Source organism: Thunnus albacares, chromosome 18 (genome assembly GCF_914725855.1).
Source record: "Thunnus albacares chromosome 18, fThuAlb1.1, whole genome shotgun sequence".
NCBI classification, from domain to species: Eukaryota; Metazoa; Chordata; class Actinopteri; order Scombriformes; family Scombridae; genus Thunnus; species Thunnus albacares.
Window position 1 is genome coordinate 6,622,554 of NC_058123.1, and position 20,200 is coordinate 6,642,753.

General features: G+C 40.1%; 2 protein-coding genes across 5 annotated transcripts in view; one reads left to right on the top strand and one right to left on the bottom strand.

Moving 5' to 3' along the window:
* Positions 1-8,478, top strand: part of pde8b (phosphodiesterase 8B) — a 54,977-nt gene extending 46,499 nt beyond the window's left edge. For all 3 annotated transcript variants that reach the window (XM_044333444.1, XM_044333443.1, XM_044333445.1), the window contains exons 18-22: positions 881-1,098; positions 1,195-1,333; positions 1,484-1,651; positions 1,863-1,992; positions 5,152-8,478. In XM_044333444.1, the coding sequence (XP_044189379.1) occupies positions 881-1,098; positions 1,195-1,333; positions 1,484-1,651; positions 1,863-1,992; positions 5,152-5,261 (765 nt within the window). In that variant the 3' untranslated portion in view covers positions 5,262-8,478. The remainder of the gene's footprint in view (positions 1-880; positions 1,099-1,194; positions 1,334-1,483; positions 1,652-1,862; positions 1,993-5,151) is intronic.
* A 646-nt stretch (positions 8,479-9,124) lies between these two features.
* Positions 9,125-18,887, bottom strand: wdr41 (WD repeat domain 41). 2 transcript variants are annotated; one of them, XM_044333446.1, is made up of 14 exons: positions 18,678-18,887; positions 18,455-18,537; positions 17,064-17,179; positions 16,133-16,181; positions 15,912-16,040; positions 15,725-15,787; positions 13,682-13,793; positions 13,489-13,551; positions 13,270-13,374; positions 12,993-13,177; positions 12,792-12,913; positions 11,604-11,689; positions 9,531-9,664; positions 9,125-9,452 (listed from the first exon to the last, which is right to left on the bottom strand). In XM_044333446.1, the coding sequence occupies exons 2-14, from the start codon at positions 18,500-18,502 to the stop codon at positions 9,312-9,314; spliced, it is 1,353 nt and encodes a 450-aa protein (XP_044189381.1). In that variant the 5' UTR covers positions 18,503-18,537; positions 18,678-18,887; the 3' UTR covers positions 9,125-9,311. The 2 variants fall into 2 exon arrangements, with proteins under 2 accessions (XP_044189381.1, XP_044189382.1); XM_044333447.1 differs by having other exon boundaries at positions 18,455-18,573; positions 18,678-18,878.
* Positions 18,888-20,200: the final 1,313 nt, after the last annotated feature.

Genomic DNA, 20,200 nt, shown 5'->3' on the forward strand with positions numbered 1-20,200 from the left:
TGTGCTATACGATGACTACGAAACATACTTTCTTAGTATTCATTCTACTAATGTGAAACATTTAATGCATGTCATAACTTCTATTGATTATGTCAAAGACAAAAGATGTTTATTGATGAGGACACCTCCTGTGGTTTCTTCCTTCTTTCCCATTAAAGGCTTTTCTTTGGGAGGTTTTTCTTCAAGGGTCTAAGGACAGATGGTGTCGTTTGCTGTATAGATTGTAACACCCTTTGAGGAAAATTGTGATTTTGTGATTTTGGGCTATTTAAATAAAATTGACTCGACTTGTGCTACATAAATTTTACCCAATAAATTTACCCACATGCAAAACCTCGCTTACAAGAATCTGGATTATGTAAACTAACAAGGAACTAAGGCACCAAAATAAACAAAAGTTTTTTTGGCTTCTGCAAATTTTGGACATATGCTTGTTTGGAAAACTTTAAAAAAAAAAAAATGATTTGACATGTTTGTATACATATATGAATTATTAGATGTGTTTAAACCAGTGTATACATTTTATTAGCATTTGTAACTGAACAGAAAATCATACCAAAGCAGATTCTATATAACGAGATGGCCAAAATATGAAAGTTGTCTGTGAGTCTCTTGAGTGAGCTGCTGCAAAATGTCAAAGATTACAGAAAATGCTGTTAAAGTCCATGAAAACACAAATATGGTGTAAAACTTATCTCTGTGTACTCTGGCTCTGTTCTGAACATGATTTATTAGCATTATCATCCACGACAGACCCCAGCTGTCCAAAAAAAGCCAATCAACATAATGAAAAGCATGTACAACCACTGCAATCCACAGTACAGAGTGATATATTCAGTCCAGTACTGACATGATTCTGTGTCTCTGGTGTTTTATTCAGAGCAGTCTGGACCAGCTGGACGAGGTGGCCGCGCTGATAGCAGCCACAGTGCACGATGTGGACCACCCGGGCAGGACCAACTCCTTCTTGTGTAACGCCAGCAGTGAACTGGCGATCCTGTACAACGACACCGCAGTGCTGGAGAGCCACCACGCGGCCCTCGCCTTCCAGCTCACCGTCCGAGACAGCAAGAGCAACATCTTCAAGAACATCGACAGGTCGGCCGTAGCGGTTACTGGGGCCATTTTAATATTTTAACCACTCAAAAGACTCAAAATCTTACTTTATCCTCTTCTTGCCTTCATTGCTGACAGGAATCAGTTCCGAACGCTGCGGCAGGCCATCATTGACATGGTGCTGGCCACAGAGATGACCAGACACTTTGAACACGTCAGCAAATTCGTCAACAGCGTTAACAAGCCAATGGCCGCCATAGAAGAGACCAGCACAAGTGTAAGATTCAATTAAATCTCCTAGAAAGGCCTCAAAATGCAGTAAAGCTTTATTTTGCTGGTCTGGTTACTGTGTATGTACTGAAAAGCGTGCATATATTATTTTTTTCTATATGTGCAGATGTTTATGTTTTTCGTGTCGTTCCTACAGAGCATGAACAGCGACTGTGAGGGTCAGGCTAACATCAGGAACTCTCCAGAGAACCGTCTGCTGATAAAGAGGATGTTGATCAAATGTGCAGATGTGGCAAACCCCTGCAGGCCACTCGAGCTCTGCATCGAGTGGGCCGGGCGGATCTCTGAGGAGTACTTTGCACAGGTGTGTGGACGTCGCTAACGCAGCCCCGCTCTTTTGTTTCTTCGGATTGTTTTCATTGTCTCACTTTGTATAATTAAACACATTTATGGCACCTCATCTCCCGAGCTGCAGATTTAGCTTGAGTGTGCGTTTATCTTTGCTTTTGTTACCTCATTATGATCCATGTGTGTATGCGTGTGTGTGTGTGTGTGTGTGTGTGTGTTCCCTGCAGACAGATGAGGAGAAGAGACAAGGACTGCCGGTGGTGATGCCAGTGTTTGACAGAAACACCTGTAGTGTGCCCAAATCTCAGATTTCCTTCATCGACTACTTCATCACTGACATGTTTGACGCCTTGGATGGTAAGAACAACATGTTTGTTCATTTTCTCTGCTGGTGTGCTTGCGTGTCTTCTCTTCTTTGCTTTTCTCTGTGTGTGTGGGGTGTTTATATGTACTGTTCTGTGTTTAGTCATTTCCTTTTCCACTTTATTCCCAAGTAAGCTAGTGTACATTTTACTATTAAGTCTGATTATGTTAGTAAAACGTCAGGGTCACAAGTCATAGACTGTGAGTCAGACACACAGGCAGCAGTTTATGTTTTTTTTGTGATTTATATAATGTTATGATGTCAAATGTCTATGTTAAACATGGTCAAAGTTACAAACCTTGAGGTGAACATGTATAAAAATGCTCCCTGAAAGTCAAAAGCCAGGGTTTCAGTTACTGCTACTTCCTCCTCGTGATGACGTCAGATCAGGAGGCCTTAAAGAGACAGGAGCTAAAACAGCCTGTTTCAGACAGAGGCTGAACTGAGGGGCTGCATAAAGAGCCGGTATAAGATAAATAAGGAGTTATTTTAACTGTAAATTATGTATAGATATTCCAGAAGAGCCCCAGAATATAAATATATACCTGGAAATGTGCGCGATATGTCCTCTTTAAATGCCTAAATATTTACTTTCAAAGAACTAAAGTACCTGTTTGCCTGGTGATGCTTCCTCACCTGCTTTTACTCTGTACAGTATGTTTGATGTCAAGTTTGTTTATAATGAATATTGTTTCACATCCTCAGTTGATTGCAAATCTTCCGTCCTTTTTGATAAACGTCTCAAGCTCACAAGCAATCCTCTATTAGTCCAAGCAGTTTTGTTCCCTAGTTTATGATTAAATGAAGTACAGAGATTTAGCTTCAAAGTTCATTCTCGACCTTGAAAACAAGGGGGTTTGATTTTGGGGGGAAAAAAAAAAAAAATCTTCACTCAAGTTTCATTTACTAGCTTTGTATGCAGTCAAATATTCATTTTTTTGTCAAAGAAGTTCAGAGACTTTCTGATCCTCATACAGATCTGTTTCCTTGATGGGATTTCCATTTCAGTTGCAACCCTAAACCACATTTTAACAACCTTTTGAAATATCGCTCTTCAGAGACAACTCCCCAAAAAAATTTACTCCAGCCTTCTATGACTTTTTCATTTTTCTTGGCAGATCGCAGGATAGGAAAATGCAGGAAAGTGGTGAGGAGGAGGAGGAGTCACAAGAAATGGGGAGGGATAGTATGGTCCTTATAGCTCCCCATTCCCACTGAAGTTCTCTTTTAGTTTAGTCTCCCCAAGAGGGAACTTGTTTACTGTCAACACAGCTCTGATGTCACGGAAAGATTCCAAATGCCAGTGGGACGGAGAGAAATTGCGAGGGCGCCAGGGGAGTGGGAAGTTGGGAAAATATGAGAGGGGATGGGGGTTTACGATCACTCGGTTCGGGGAGGGACGAGCAGTCAAGCAGAACTTCACTTACACCTAAACACAAAAACACTCACGCAGCCGCTTTCAATTCACCAGGGTCATTTTGAGGTCACAGTGGGGGTCATTGTTAGTTCCAGGCTACGAGCAGAGATGCAGCGCGGGCCAACAACAAGCCGGAAATCAGGATGTAAACAACACAAGAACACAAACACTGCAGAACATACGCTGTGTGTGTGTGTGTGAGAGAGAGAGAGAGAGAAAAGGCAGAGAGACCTTTCAACCCCAGCTGTCTCATTTTTTTGTGTGTTTTTTTATATGTGGGAGCAACATTGCAGAGTGTACATAACATTAACCACTGTACATGAACTAACCACACACACACACACACACACACACACACACACAAACACCCTCATACAAACACACATCTTCCTCCCTAATAGCTCATGTGGAACGATAACAGGAAATGACTGATGAGCAGGTGTCTTGTCAGTTGACATTTCACTGTAGGGGTTTGTTCCTGAAGAATTTAATTTTTTTTACAGAAGCCTTGAAGGATACGCTCACATTTTCTCAAGTCTGTCTTAAAACAACTCACTGCTGTCCATGCTGGCTCTGAAGAAATTCCTTTATAGTGTGATTTTAATGTAAGAGATGTGGGACAAAGTGCACAGTCCTCATTCTGAGCAAGAATACAATCACACCTGAAGCTAATATGAGGCAGCAGCAGTCAACGTTTGTCAAATCAAGTTGTTATTTTCCATTTTTTAATTTTTAATTTAAAAAATCGTTTCAGTCATTTAATTTTTAATGTCAACTATTCTCTTGTTGCTGCCTCTCCAATGTGAGGATTTGCTGCTTTTCTTGGTTTTATTTCATTGTAAACGGAATATTTTTGTGTTTTGGACCGTTAAGGCTGCAACTAACGATTACTGTCATTGATTAATCTGTTGATTACTTCATTGATTAATCGTTTATCGTCTATAAAATGGCAGAAAATACAAAATGACCATTTTAATTTGCCAGAGCGAAAGGTGTAATTAGTGTATAATCACCTGAAAATAAGAATTTTTGTGTTTTTGTTACCTTAGAATGAGCCCTGTATGCCACTAAATCCTACACACTGGTCCTTTAAAGGTGACGCCTTCAGTTTGCTATCATGTATGACAAAGAAAAGCATCAAATCTTCACATTTGAGAAGCTGAAACCAGCAAATTTTGGGAATTTTTTGCTTAAATAATGACTGAAGTGATCATCCGATTATCAAAATAGTTAATTTCCTGTCGACTAATTAACGAATCGACTAATCGCTGCAGCTCCACAAGACATTTTAAGACATTTCACCTTGGAAAAATTGCGATGATTGTTTTTGCACTATTTTTTGACAGTGTCATTAGTTACATCCCTACAAAAGTCCCTCTTTTTTTGTTTCCCTTTTCTTGTTGTGCCACAGTAGAAGCATATTTAAAAAAGGAAGTAATTTCAAAATAAAGACTACTCTCTGTCTTTGGGAGATACCCACTTGATTTGACTCAGACTGCTGAAGTATTGTTGTAGCTTCAGCTTTGATTGCGTGTTTGTACAGACTAAGGACGGTGGATTTTGTCCTCCATGTTGGAATTGCATCATGAAGGGATTTTCTTACATCTAGTATAGACATGAGGAACAAAATCAGTTTCAATGTACATCTGGTCATATTTAATCCACCAAAACACGGCTACTGTATGTGCGTCCTTGTTTGTTTCTTCTGCAACTCAACCTCTTTATCTCTTCTCAGCCTTCGCCAGCCTGCCTGGTCTCATGGAACACCTGTCGGAGAATTACAAGTACTGGAAGAGCTTGGACGAGATGAAGTGTAAGAGCCTTCGCCCTCCTCCTCCTTCTTGACCGAACCCTCGTCCGGCCTCCTCTCATCCGTCACTCTGAGCAGGGTATGACAGCGAACGTGGCCCCGCGGTGGAACAATTAAGTCTCTTCAGCTGTGATTCGACGGAGCTCCGTGTACCCTCCCGTTTAACCCAGGACACGTTCGCAACCTGAAGCTGGGCGACCGGGGGAACCCTGAGAGCAGACGTCACCGGCTGATGAACACTGAGACGCTATTTCCATCTCAAATCACAGCCTCTTTTCTTGTGTGGTTCAGTGGAGAATAGGTTGTCATTTGAAGCCCCCCCCCCCACCCCTCTCTCCCTGTCCCCTCCTTGTCGACTCTCTGTTGCCACTTTATGGCTCTGTTAAGTATTCCTTATAGCACCTCTATGAAACTGTGTGGACCTCATGGCTCACCTGACAATCTGTACCATACAGTGTAACACACCAGAAACCTGCACTTTAGCTAATCAAGACATTTTTAATTTCGAGCTCCTTCTTGCTACTTTTTGCTTTTTCGCAGTTTTGTCTCTCTTGTTAATTTTCTTTTCACAAATATTTCCCATTCTGCATCTGTCTGTTGGTGTAAAAGCAATGTGGTGAGGAGGTTGGTGACCTAAGCTAGACGCACTGATTGAAAATAGCCAACTTGTGAAGGTGCTCAGCTGGATTTTTTTCATTCTTATGAGCTATGATACAGTCATACAATACGAGAGACACTTTGACTTGTGTCAGGGACCAAATTCTTAGCAATCAGAGGTCCTTGCTGGTTAGCCAAGTACCAGGGTCCAGTCAGAAGGTTTTCTAAATACAAAGTCCCACATACAGAGGAGAGATTGAGGAAGGACTGTGAAGATCTTGTTGCTATGTAAACCTACTGTTATGCTCCTGCAATGACGCAAAACCACCTCCGTGTCAGAACAAATGGAGGAAAAGAATTGCACTGTATCAGAGCTTTCAATACAAAAATATCAGATGTTGCATATTCAGTTATGTGACACTGGAAAGGACACAAACTGTAGACACTTACACCCAAATAAGAAGCTTAACAATATACTTGCAGTGCAGTGCTGCTGTTAAAGTAGCACGTAGCTGTACGTTCAAGGTTGAAACGGACCTCAAAGCGGGTTGACAGACGTATGAAGGAGCAGCTGAACCATGTTTTAGATCCAGCTTGTAAAAATACAGCAGCTGCAGAGTCAGGCTGTCTGCTCCAAACACTTATCAGCTCCTGCTCTCACATATTTTCTCTTAAACCACTTTTACTGTATCTCAAACCCCTCTGCCGCAATACACCTTGCTGCCATTTGGCTCTTTCTTTAAGGGGGGGGGGGGGGGGGGGGAAATCTAGTTGCACATTATTTTTAAAGGCCATCATGCTATGAGATTTGAGTGATATGTCTGCCCTCTAGTGGCTGAAAGGGGGTGTTGCAGAAGTGGTAGATAAATTAAATCTTTCAGAGAAGGATCCACAGGAAATAAATTATTACCCTAAAGTGATTGGGAGTAAAAAAGACAATGATTTATCAAAAAGTGAGCATTTCTAAACAGAAATGGGGAAATTTAAGAAGTGCAGCAGTGCTAGTTTATGCGTTCCCGTCTCCTTCAGAGCACTTTTTCTTTGTATTTTGACACATGAAGGTGAGTGTTGAAGAGCACTGTTGCCAGCAGCAGAGAGAATACCAAGAAATCAATTTATGAAGTAAGAATACTGGATTTGCAGATATCCATCCACTGCCTGAGCTGAATCATCATTACGTATTACCAGTTCTGAAGCAGGACATGTGTGTGCGTGTGTGAGAGAGAGTGTGTGTGTGTGTTAATCCAGGAAACGCACATTACAGTATTAACCAAAGGCACAGAGAGCTTTTTACAGGTGCCTTATTCTTTGGTCATCTTTACAGAAACAAAAGTTGGTTGAAGTATCTCCTCCTCTCCTCTAAAGACAAAAATATATATAAGAAAAGCCATACATGTTTTATTTAAAGAAACCTTTGAGATCAAAATATACAGTATATAAATATATATGACTTTGGGAATGTTGCTTTACGGTCTGTGCTACAGTTTTTGAGTTGACTTGGTGAGTCAGTGTTAACAGTTCTGGTCCTGACGTTTGATCTTTTCTGTTTTGTACACCTATGAAGTTTTTAAAAGGACAGAAACCGAATCAGGTGCGGTTGGATCAGACGTGAAACCCACAATTACGGTTTTCACTTTAACGAGACAGAGCTGATCACATCCACGTTTAATGTATTCATGATGATGTAATCTTTTTTTTTTTTTTTAAATTGACGATCAAGGTCTTAATCAATGCCTTAATCTTCTCACGTCTCACTGTTTAGGTCTGCTATTGTTGCAATACACTGTAAACTACCTAATGTACCTGCTGTTACTGTAAATACTCAGCCAATATATGATTTTTGCTTTGCATTTTACATCATTTCTTTATGTAACTTTTTGTTTTTTTGAGGTGTTATATGTTGCAGGGATGATTTCCAAAAACTCAAAAACAAACAAAAAAAAAAAAAAAAATTCACTTTTTTACAGCGACTTGAAACGTGGCTCCACTTCTGAATGTTTCATGACCGCTCTCACGGATCATGAGAAGATATTTTTGCTAACCGATAATGAAGATTTCTACTCACAAAGACAATTTAAATATTTCAGATTTACATGTCAGACGAACATGCCTTTTCTGTGAGCGGCAATGACTGGAATGTGATGATATCAATTAGATCAGATGACAGCCTCGCTTTGATTCTACTCGAGGCAGAACCAGATTGTATAACTGCTTGTTATGTAATGATAAGCCTTCATCGCTCACAGTCATTTCTATTTCCTCTGTTTCTTTCATCTCTGACACTGATGGCTGTGGCCGCGGACGACGTGCCAACTCTTTGTTGTTTTGTATCATTTATAAAACAGAACAATAATTAGAAAGCGCTGTTATAAACGGTACATTATTTTTCAAAGAAGGAAACAAAAAAAAAACCCATCATTCATTATTATTATTGGCCATGAGAACTGTAATGTGTGTTTTGAAGGATTTTACTGCCTCATGCATAGTAGTGACAAAAGCTTTCCGTCAGAGTCACTTAAAAATCAACCATGTTTGTTTGAGAAGTTTAATGTATTTTGCTCCTCTCTGGATTATGATGTCTTATTTTGATGTTCTCTGTCAGACACACAAAAAAAAAATGTATTGTGAGAGACAATTAAAGCGTTTAAATATGAAGTTGTTACATGAATGGCAGCAGCCAGCTTTAACCAAGTTAAAGCATGGTGATGGTAAAGAGATTGGTGCAGATGTTACACAGAGAAAAACCTGCAGGATGAAGCTGCGACGTTTCCCCTCGCAGTCGTCAACTGATGGTCAATGGGTTGCTTTGGTTTGGTGAATTATGCAAATGACTGACTGTAGCTTGAAGCTGAAAAATCACCCCAAATCTCTACAAAGAGCCGTGAAACAGGCTCATACACCAAACATGAAGAGGAGCAGGAAATGAGGGCTGAAGGTGCTTAGACAGCAGCAGTAGACAGTGTACCCGCTAAGCCTTGACAAGCCTCCTGAATGCACCAGCATGTGACCCGTAACGGGGAACGTCCGGTACGAGACGTCCTACTCCGCTGACATCACATCTTAAGCTGTGAGGATTAGTTAATCGAGAGAATTGTAATTGGCAGCTACTTTGATAATAGAGTAATTGTATCACTGGTCACTTTTCAAGCAAAAAAGCTTCATAAATGTGAGGATTTGTTGCTTTTCTTTGTCATTTAGGATAATAATACAAATACTGTTTGGTTTTGGAAAACGGTAATTGTCAGTTGTTAATCACATCACCTCTAAAACATTCCAGGCTGGAAATAAAACTATTTACATGTTGTTTCTGAGGTGAGGTATTTACTAGGTTTGAAAAATAAAAATTAAATACTTCTTTACATAAATCATAAGGCAACAAACAATCATCACAGTAAATCCAAATGATTTGCAACAAACATCCAAACCGACAACAACAACATCGACAACAAACTCTCCTTTCTTAAGGCAGCGATTCAAAAGGTTAAAGGTCAGAGTCCTCCGTTCTCCTCCAGTTTTTGGAAAAGTGCCAGGCTGCGCAGGTGAGACTGCCTTTCTCCGTTCTTCCACAGGATCAGCAGGTGATCCGTGGAACACGTCACCAACCCGTTCTCCTTGAAGCTGACGAACATCTGACAGAAGCGTAAAAAAGGGATTATTAGAGCTGTATTTTGAGGTGGAACGTTAGTTTGTAAAGGATGAAACTGTACCTGGACGGCTCCTGAGTGTCCGATCAGATCGCCCGTCAACTCCAGCATCCTGATGTTTGGGACGTCTATGATCTTCTTTGACGGAGGACCGGTCTGTTTGCTTGACCGGCCGAAAGTCCACATCCCAAAGAACCCTGGTTTAATGCAGAGTGGAAAAACTTACTTAGAATAATGAATGAAAGAAGACATAAATAAGAAAGGTGAGTCTGTACGTTCTGTACTGCACTGGCTGTTACATGAACTGCATGAACAAATGTTTTTCTGTGTATTCAGATGGAGGTGGAAGTCAGGCAGGATCGGCTAAAAATGGGAATTACATCATCACAGCAAGACATCGACCAGAATTTCTCAACATGTTTGAGGGTGAAAATATTTTTTATAGTCTGTCTCTGAATTTAAAACTGATATAATCAAATATATCTGCAGTTCCACTCAACTCTCAGCTCATTGTTTTGGTTTCACAGACTGTAAATCTACTGGTTTTTTCACTCTAACTAGTCTTGTTAGACGGACAAAATTAGCAACTAGCTTGCGAACACAGCAGAGCATTTAGCAGCTTAAGTATTGGATATTTTACACAGGATTAAGAGACCGAAACAGAGCTGAAAGGTGAGCTCCGTCAGATGTGATTGTCAGATGGTCGAAGATCTTCAGTAATCCCCTCCCTCTACACATTTCCGATGTCAGATTAGGGGTGGGGGGGGCGGGGGGGGGGCTATGCAAGGCCATTTCTATAACTTTCCGAAACTGACAATCCATCATTAACGCCCACTTCTCGCCGTTATTGGCCAGCTGTGCGGAGGTGAGAGAGGAGCCAACGTTTCAACTTCTCTCTCTCTCTAGCTCTCCCTTTTCATTTTTGACACAACTATTTGTCACTTTTTATGTGAACAACTGAGTGCAGCACTATGATCCAGGAGAAACAGTCTGAAAATATGCGCCATTATCCCTGTATTGAAACGATATCACTTCTCCCTGGTTCCCCCCCTCTCCTCTATCTGTAACCGTTAGCTTTCCGCTCCACCGGCGGTTCCACCAGAACCAGTTCTGATCGACCGTAAATCAAGATATTTTTTTTCAATGGAGTAGGAGAGCAAAGTAGAGCTAAAAAGGAAGTTAAATACCGGACACATATTTGTCAGGTCACCGGATACATGAATGCTAAATTTGCTCTGTGTCTGCCAGATGTGTAAATATACAACTGTTTGCAAGTTCGCCTAATCAATATATTTATAAGGTGATAATATGTCAATGTTTTGTTTACAGCTTGTTTTCCGCTGCCCCGAGTGGCCAAAAACATGAGTTAATGCAGATGAGCTGGAATTCCAGATGTGCAAATCTCACTAGAAGAGCAGGAGATGATGAACAGACACACCACAGTCCAGCGCACACACACACACACACACACAGAGGGAAGCTAAAAGACCACACGAGATGCAAGTGATTGATTTCTGATCGGTTTCCTGGAAACACTGAACAAACTAAAGACAAATAATTGGCCTGTGGTGATGATTAGCAGGAGATGCAGCCCGAGTGTTGTCGCCAGCCAAGATGTATCCGCAATCAAACCACATCTACACACCAACTGCAGACAGTTAAACCATCAAAGACGGCATGACCACACAGACACACACTCAACTTCAGACCACCCCACTTAAGTAGAAAACACAGCCTCTCTGAGCGCTGGTGCAGTCCACTTTCCTTTGATATACACAATACCACATCTGGACTGCATTACTGCACCTCCAAGCCACCCACATATCAAGACAATCGACTACACACACACACACACACACACATAACCTGAGTGCAAGCAATTTTACTCAGTCTTTGAACTTTCTGATTCATACTTTTGTTCTATCACCAGGAACAACATCTAGTTTTCATAAAATGGCAAATCCACAGGGGGGGAAACGGGACAATAGCCCTTCTCCCCTGTTGTGTCTGCATGTTTGTGCAGAGCATGTGAGCTACTTACCATCCTATCAGAACTGTGACAGACCTGAAATTGCATGTTTATGTGTGTGTGTGTGAGTGTGTGTGTGTGTGTGTGTGTGTGTGTGTGTGTGTCACCTGGAGTGGCCGGTTCAGCGGGCAAAGGCAGGTCTTGTATCTCCCACATTCTCACGCTGCCGTCTTCAGAGCAGGACATCAGCTCGCTGAAACAGAGACAACAGTCTAATCTAACAGCTGATAATAATCTGAAGCGGTCCTACTATGACTGTGTTGGACACACATGTCTAGGTGCAGGTTCAATTAGGATACAGATTTACAATCTCTTGTTTTTTTTTGTTTTTTTTACAGGCCTCTTTATGTGTGTTTGTATTGTCTTTTCACCTCCAGGATATCTGGAATACAGAACAGCTGAAAAACTAGATCATATAGGTCATAAAGGTCTTTGTGTGCCTGAACTGGTAGATTACAACTGGCAACTGAAGTCAGCAGATATAAAACCACTGCATTGGTCTTAGTGTTGTTGAGGATTCATTTAATTTTGTATCATGACCTCGTGGAGTCTGCTGTTTGAAAAATAATCACTTTGTTGATTTGTTTTGGTCGTCTGAGAGTGATACTGTTTGTTTAGTTGCCTTTTTAATAAGAAAAACTTCATTTTGGTGAAATTTAAAGACATTTTTGTCATATAAACCAAATCTTTTGAAATTGTAAATTATGATTTGCCATGTAATCAGTATGTTATTTGCTTCCTTTTGCTAATAAAAAAAAAACAAATGGATATTTTATTGATACTGCATCTATTAATTTTCATTTTTAAATGTATCTCAAATGAAATACACAAAAATTCTTGTCTCCATATTTCAGAGTAACAAAAAAAATTTCCAGTCAGTTTTTGCAGGTACAACATGGATCCAGATACCATAAACTGACAGCAAACATATATGATGAAATATAAATAAACTATATGAATGAAGCAAAAGTACTGAGACTGAGACATATATTGAAGATTTTTAACTGCCTTTTCTGGGTCTGCGACACATAGAAACTTTGCATTTCACTGAAGGAAAGCAAACACACTGATATGATCTGGACTTAAAGCATTTTTTAAATTTTCTATTAAAAAAAAAGAGGGCAGTGGCGCACCCATGTGGATAAAAAATGGAGTGCAGGCTTGTTGCACTGTTGAGTCTAGACTATTATCATCACAGACACAGCAGATCATTCATGGAGGCAGTCAGTGCTTCAGCCCTAAATTCCCGTCACACTTTGGAGAGGTTGGAGATAAGAATGAGTCGGATATCTTACCTGTCAGATAGCAGCATGGTGTGTAAGATGTTAGAGTCGTGGGCGACCTTCCTGTACGCCACGACCGTCTTTGTCAGAACGCTGTACACATACAGACCACTGCCCACAGCTGCCAGGATGAGCTGTAAAACACACAAACATCAAGTATCTCATGGATCACAATAACAGAACAACATACTCACACCATCCTGTCCTCCTCACCTTTCCGTTGGTGGTCAGATGCTGAATGGACATCTCGCTGGGTTTGGGAGCGCCCATTCGTATTTCAGCCTGGGTGCAGGCCTGAGACTCCTCCCACAGGATGTGCTCATAGGCCAGGATGTTCCAATCAATCGCGTCCCAGAGAATCAGCTCGCCCATGTGGGAACCGCTGGCGAAGAGTCCGTCTGAGGAACACACAGCAACAACCAGAACAGAAGTTATCAGATGGAGTCGCTTGGATTTTCGGTGATGTTTCAGAGTTTCCTGACAGACCGACCGTTGACGTTGATAAGAGCTCGAATCTGATCCTGGTGGTCGGACAGACAGCGGATCTCAGCCACCGACAGAGAGGAATCAGTAGAGACCGTCAGCCTGTAGATCACTGCAAAGAAATAGAAAATAAAGCTTCAAATTCATTTTAAGCCATGTAGATTTCATGTATTTGAGACAAACATTCATTCCTGTCAAAGGAGATGATCAGAAATCTCTCTCTTACCGATCTCTTTATCCATAGCAGCTGCTATACAGTTCTTGGGCAGCTCTATCAAGGCAGTAATTCCTGCAAAATGCCAAATTACAATAACAACATTAATCAGTTTGTGTGCAAACAGCAGTGTCAGGGGTGAGTATAGTTGGCACAACAATCGACACATGAGAAGTGTTTTGTGACGGTTGTTCTTGCTCCTTACCGGTGTCACTGTGGTTCTGTCTGTGACACTGAAGCTGAAAGTCTTTGTTCCACACACACAGTTCCTCCCCGCCGGAGACCCACACACATAACCGCTCCAGCACCAGCAAACACTGAGAGAAAAACACATGAATATAAGGACATGTGCTATCTTTAATTTGGACACGCACGCAGGTACGCGCATCAAACGCACGGACGCACACGCACAAAATATCACAGTGACGAAAAGAAATCAAATATAATTAACCTATAGATGCTGCAATTAACCTTAATCTAAGATCAAGAGGAGGCAATTACCATTTTATCTTAAATTATAATTGGCAGAACAACCTTTACTGTCAAATATTTTAATTAGTGTGTTACATTATCTTGCCAACACAAACTTAATTGCCCAGAGTCTGATGACACGACTGGAATAACCAAGAAAATGTAATATGAGGGACCGAGATGTGCTGTATATGTTCTATATTAGTATGAACTGAACAGAGTCAACATATCTGCAGCTGTGGTGACTGAAAACTGTAAAACTACTTTAAATGAATGATCTTTTAAATCTTTTCAAAGGTTTGTGGGATGTTTTTCAGGCTGGTTCTTATCAGAGAATAATGATTAACACAAAAACCAGATGCAACATGAAGCCCTGAACTGCACAAAGCATAAATACAGTTTCAACAACAGGAAACTTGGATTATTAGAAATTACATAAATAGAAGAAAACTTGCTAATTATTATTTTAACATTAAAACATATCAAATGGTGAAATGCAGAGGGTGAATGTAATATCATAAACACTTTTAATGCAACCCAATCCAATAGATGTAACCTTTATGGAACCTTAGTTGGGATGAGAATATGTTGAGAGATTTGGCATCAGTATCAGTCCAGATATTGACCTTATTAAACATACTGGAGATTGATCACGTCTGACTGATAGCCAATCAATATTAAACAATTTTACATTTTCTGTTCTACTCTGTTCATTTGCTACAGTGAGTTAATTTTGTTGTGTAAAGATGCAGTCACATAATATTTCCATCGTACAAATATTTGTGTCAATGTTCAGTCGGCTCCAGCAGATTAGCTGTTCAGAGTTCACCTTTTTTAACTTTGACTGGGCAGATGTGCTCAGAGAAACTGCTGCACTGTAGCAGTGTTTCTGGTGTCTCTATTCTATTTGTTTGAGAATAGAGAAGTATTATTCTAGTGTGTTTCAACACCATGCTTAGTACATTATCACACTACAAGACTTGTGATCACTACGATCAATATTTATTTATTTATTACCCACATCAGAAACATCCTTTTTTCGGAGCTGAGTGCAGGGAAATTTCAGTTTCAGTTCAGCAAATGCCAGGTGACCACATGTTCAAGCTACTGCTGATACTTCCTGCATGGTGCTTCATAATAAATACATTTAAATCATAGACTAGATCACAGACACAATCTAACTAACTGTCTGGAGCAATATACAGTCATTAATATCTGCACAAGCCTAAAAAGAATAAAGAAATAGAGCACTGGTATCATATCAGTACTCGGTACATAACTTTAGATATGAGAACATTCAGTGTGTTTTACCTCACTTGTACCCGTGTTTTTCAATTAGCTTTATCTTTCCAATTCTGAGAAGATGATAATAGAATCCATGCAATTGGCTGAATGAAAATCGAATATAGACAGAGGTAGTGCTTGTCTGTTTTTTTCTCCTCTTTTGCCTTTTTTTAGAACCTTCTAAACAATTTAAGTAGAAAATAACTTCAAAAGAAAGCCGGAGCTCTTGAGATTTTTTCTCTTAACTGTTTTTTTTTCTGTGTGCATAATTAAATGATGAATTCAAGCATTTCATTAATCATTAATTAATCTGATGACATTCAGTTCAGACTTGTGGGTTTGAAGTTTTACGGAAACATCACTAGATCAACCTACTATGATCGACTTTAGCATAAAAGTGATTTGAGCATTTATTCAAACATGAGACCAAGATGCAAAATTGCCGTCATGTTTACGTAACAATGTGCACATCTGGAAGGAGCTTATCAATTACCTTTACAGATGACTGCAGATCTGAAATGGTCTGAACTCTGTTGCCTGTATCAGGGTCCCATAACTGACAAATAAGATTAAGGAGAATCAAGCCTGAATTCAAAACACAACAATCACATATGGATGGTTTCAGCAAGTGTTTAAAATGTGGGCATGTTTGCTCGGCCTTTGGTATTGATTGAGGATACGCTGAGACTTCGGTCTGAGGAGGCAGTGATGAGCGAAGTGTGCGACATGAGTCCGTTATCACAGGTGAAGGTGGTCATGGCTGTTATTTGCTGGGAATGTCCCCTCAGCTCCTGCAGCCTCTCGCCGGTCTAACAATCAGACAAAAAAACCCCCCAAAAAAATAGCAATTAGTGGCTCTGTGTTGTGTGCAATGTGAACTAATCAACTTGCAGCATATTACCTCCACATTCCACACCAAAACCAGGCCATCGTCCCCCGCTGAGGCACATCTGGAAAACATAAGATGAGAAGTATGAGTTGTTTCTTGGGGAGCTGGACTTATACGTGACATAAATACCTCAGCGGAGATGTGCACTTGGCAGCAGGCCTCATCTTTAGCGGGCCGACTAGCCAAACACAGCCAGACAATCTCTATCTGTGTGAGGGATCATTTCCCGTAGGTCCATTTCCACCTGAGAAGCCTCAAAAAAAAAAAAAAAAGTATCTGTTCTGGGGCTTACCACCTTCACTTGCCCTCTGACCCTCAACCATCCACGCTACCTGTTCCCAAAATCAACAGACAGGATGAGTGGATAAAAAAGAGAGATAAAATGAGAAGAAAGGAACTGTCCAGGATACATTTTCGGACTTCAAAAGCAATCTGGAGAGAATTTTCTGGCCTTTGCCCCCGACTGCGGACCTGTGCGCGGAGAGGACGAGACCCAGAGGAGGGGGTTATTACTGGAGGAGACCAGGCGTGAAGCAACCCCCCACCTCCTGACACACACACACACACACACACACGTACTTATAAATCCCAATCTGAGCACTTATGCAGACGCACTCTACCATGCCAGTGTGCAGCACGCTTCCACAAAAGCAGGGCGGAGAGAGGAGAGCAGGTGCAAAAAACCCTTTATACGTGTGCCTGCATGTGTGCATGGACGGCATTAAAAGGCTTTTGGTTCTACTGTACTGTGCGCAGACAATCACATAGTGGTGATGATCGGGCTCTTGTCATGCTCTGTAAGTTTGCTGTAGGTGAGGATCTCCTGTCAATCACAGAGGGATAGAGGCCAGTCAAGGGTAGAGAGGAGTGAGGTTAGAGAGGGAGGAAAAAAAAGGGGGGGGAGGAGGGAGAGGAGGGGAGGGTGGGTTTGTGGTCTGCTTACCTGAAGTCATCAATCTGCACCAGAAATCGAACAATGTCAAAATGTCCTTTCAGCACCTGCAGCTCAGTGAACCAGTTTTTGGGCTGTTCCTCTCCAATGCACAACACGGGGCTTTTCTGCAGACATAAGAGGGAAAGTAGTGAGACAAACAGGCTGCGCTTCACAGGCAGACAGTCTACTTAAGTACAGTTTTGAGGGACTTGTGCTTCACTTGAGTATTTAACAGTTTTTCCTTTTTTTTTTTTTTTTTAAATATTGTTCTCTTTACTGCACCACATTTATCTCAGATTAAGAAATTACATTACAACAAGATTATAAAATACAAATCATTGTTAACAAATAAACCTTTTTGGCTGGTAACCCCTCACAAAAAAAAACAAACAGTGCAGCTGCTATTATAAGTCAATGAATCAATTACTAAATCAGCTAAATTATTCTATTTTAGTACTTTTCAAAGCAAAAAGGCCAAATATTCTCTAGTTTCAGCTTCTCACATGTGAGGATAATCGATGATGAAAATAATCATTAGTTGCTGCCCTAATCGTAGAAGAGTGAAGAAACCAGAAAATATTCACATTTGAGAAGCTGGAATCAAGAGAATTTGAACTATTTATACACATTAATTTGTTTGTCAATCGATTAATCAACTTATCGTTGCAGCTCTATTTGAAACATTTAAGAACAGGTTAACAATTTTTCAAGTCTGTCTTAAAACAACAGTTAGGTGTTTATATGAACAGTGGAAGAGGTTTTCCTCGCTGTAATCATTCCTCCTGTTCATACTGGCTGTTAAAAGATCCCCTTCAAATGTGCTTTCAATGGAACTGATGGAGGCCAAAATCCACAGTGTGTCCACAGTCATTTAGTGCAAAAACACATTTAAAAGTTGATGTGAAGCTTTTTAATATCAAATTCCCTCTTTATGTTTCTCTGTTGAGCTGTGGTGGAAGTATAGTAACAAAAAGAGGGAATTTGGCACTAAAAAGACTGTAACATTGAAAGATATCTACTTGATTTGACTCATTTGGACGCTGAAGGAGGAATTTGTGGATTGTGGATTTTGTCCCCCATCACTTACATTGAAGGGGATCTTTTAACAGCCAGTATGAACAGAAGGAATGATTACAGCAAGGAAAACCTCTTTCACTACTCATATGGGCACCTTTAAGACAGACTTTAAAAACTGTGAACCATCCTTTAAGTACGATTTGCTGATGATACTTTTGTATAATTAGGATTTTGAATGAGACATTTGTATTTGTGATGGATCATTTTGACATTGGTACTTTCACTTGAGTAAAGGATCTCGAGTATTTCTTCCACCGCTGCGGGCAGAGCAGGCTTCACCTACAGCTAAAAACATTAGCTTCACTGTACCGAAGTCATCTCACCTCCACGGAGCTCTGAGCCTCCCGACCACCGAGAATCCACCGTAGCATGACTTCTTCCTCGTTTCTTTAGCGACTAACGTTGGCTGAAGGAAAACAATGAAGCCAATTCAGATATTTGTCTAAATACAAACCAAAAACGTAGCTTAACATGTACGTTTGCAAAAGCCGAAAGCACAAAAACAGCTAACGTTAGCTTACATTTAACCGTTACATTATATCTTACCAGTCATTGACGTAAACAGAAAACACCGTTTCGCTTGTTGTTGTGTTTTCGTCTGAATTATCGACACAATTTGATGTAACGCGTCGTTCTGATGATTAGATAAATGTTGACAAAGCTGTAAATATTACGATAATGTCGTATGTATTAAGTTACATGATTAAAAAGGCGAATTATTCTGCTGCAGTCCCGACCACAACAAACCATTCATGTGACTGAAACTACGGAAGCTTTTGATGGACAAGACGTACGCAGGTCGATTATTATTATTATTTAGGAAGTCAGTGTTAAAACTCCCGCGGCTAACATTTAGCTGTTTGGTGTTCCTGTGCAGATTTTAGAGAGCTCAACGACATTTACAAGTGTGGTAAGTTATTCTACCTTCTACTTTATCGTGTTTTGCTTAAAAATCTCTCCCAAATGCTCTGCTTTGAACACTAATTTGTGTCCAATTTTTCCACATAAAAGTTAAATTACTTAATTAGAAAAAATCTAGATATCCACTCCTCACCAGTGATGGAAAGGTATTCAGATCATTTACTTAAGTAAATAAAAACAAGCAATACAGCAATGTAAATATGCTCCATTATAAGTAAAAGTCCTGTATGAAAAATCCTACTCAAGTAAAAGTACATAGACTAAGTATTAGAAGCCAAATGTAGTTAAAGTATTGCGGTAAAAATAGTGGTTTGGTCCCTCTGACTGATATATTATTATATATGACATCATTAGATTATTAATAGTGAAGCATCAGTGTTATAGCAGCATGTTACTGTTGTAGCTGCTGGAGGTGGAGCTAGTTTCAACTACTTTGTATACTGTTGGATAGTTTAGTCCAGTGGTTCCCAACCTAGGGGTCGGGCCCCTCCAAAGGGTCACCAGATAAATCTTAGGGGTCGTGAGATGATTAATGGGAGAGGAAAGAAGAAAATACAAAGTTCTGATACACAAATTGTTTTCAGGTTGTGGTTGGTTTTTCTCTAATCTTTGATTTTTGGTGATTTTTGGTAAATTTATTGATAAAATCATAAAAACACAAAACCATGATGAAAACATAACACAAAAAAATCCACAAGACAAAAGACATTAAAAGTGCCCGTACTATAAACACAATTCAAGCAGTAAGGATGTAAGTTAAAAGCAAGGAAAACAGCAACAAGGAAAATATAGATAAGAAAAATAAAATGCTATATGTGTATGTTATTGAAAGATCCTGATCCCGTACAAATATTGCACAAGTCAACCAAAACAAAACATCAATAAAAATAAAGTTTAAAAAGCAACAACGCAGGAGGTAATGATTTAGTGACACACACAGGGAGGATGATGTTTCTTGACACATCTTAGGAAGAAATTGTTACAATTAATCTTACTGTTTCTATGTCAGGCGAGAGGTTTGACAAAAGCAAATGAATGATGTGAAAGCAGTTAAATTCTCCTCACTTCCTCTCTTAGATCACCTGTTGGAGGATCTAAGATGTTGGCTTTAACACATATTTGAGTGGAGAAGGACTTTAATGGTAGCA

Excerpts from the sequence above, each read along its gene's own strand:
- wdr41 (XM_044333446.1), bottom strand. The coding sequence starts at position 18,502 with ATGCTACGGTGGATTCTCGGTGGTCGGGAGGCTCAGAGCTCCGTGGAG. Across the intron at positions 13,794-15,724 it reads ATCTGCAGTCATCTGTAAAG|TGTTTGCTGGTGCTGGAGCG; the intron begins GTAATTGATAAG and ends TTTTTCTCTCAG. Across the intron at positions 9,453-9,530 it reads GACACTCAGGAGCCGTCCAG|ATGTTCGTCAGCTTCAAGGA; the intron begins GTACAGTTTCAT and ends CGCTTCTGTCAG.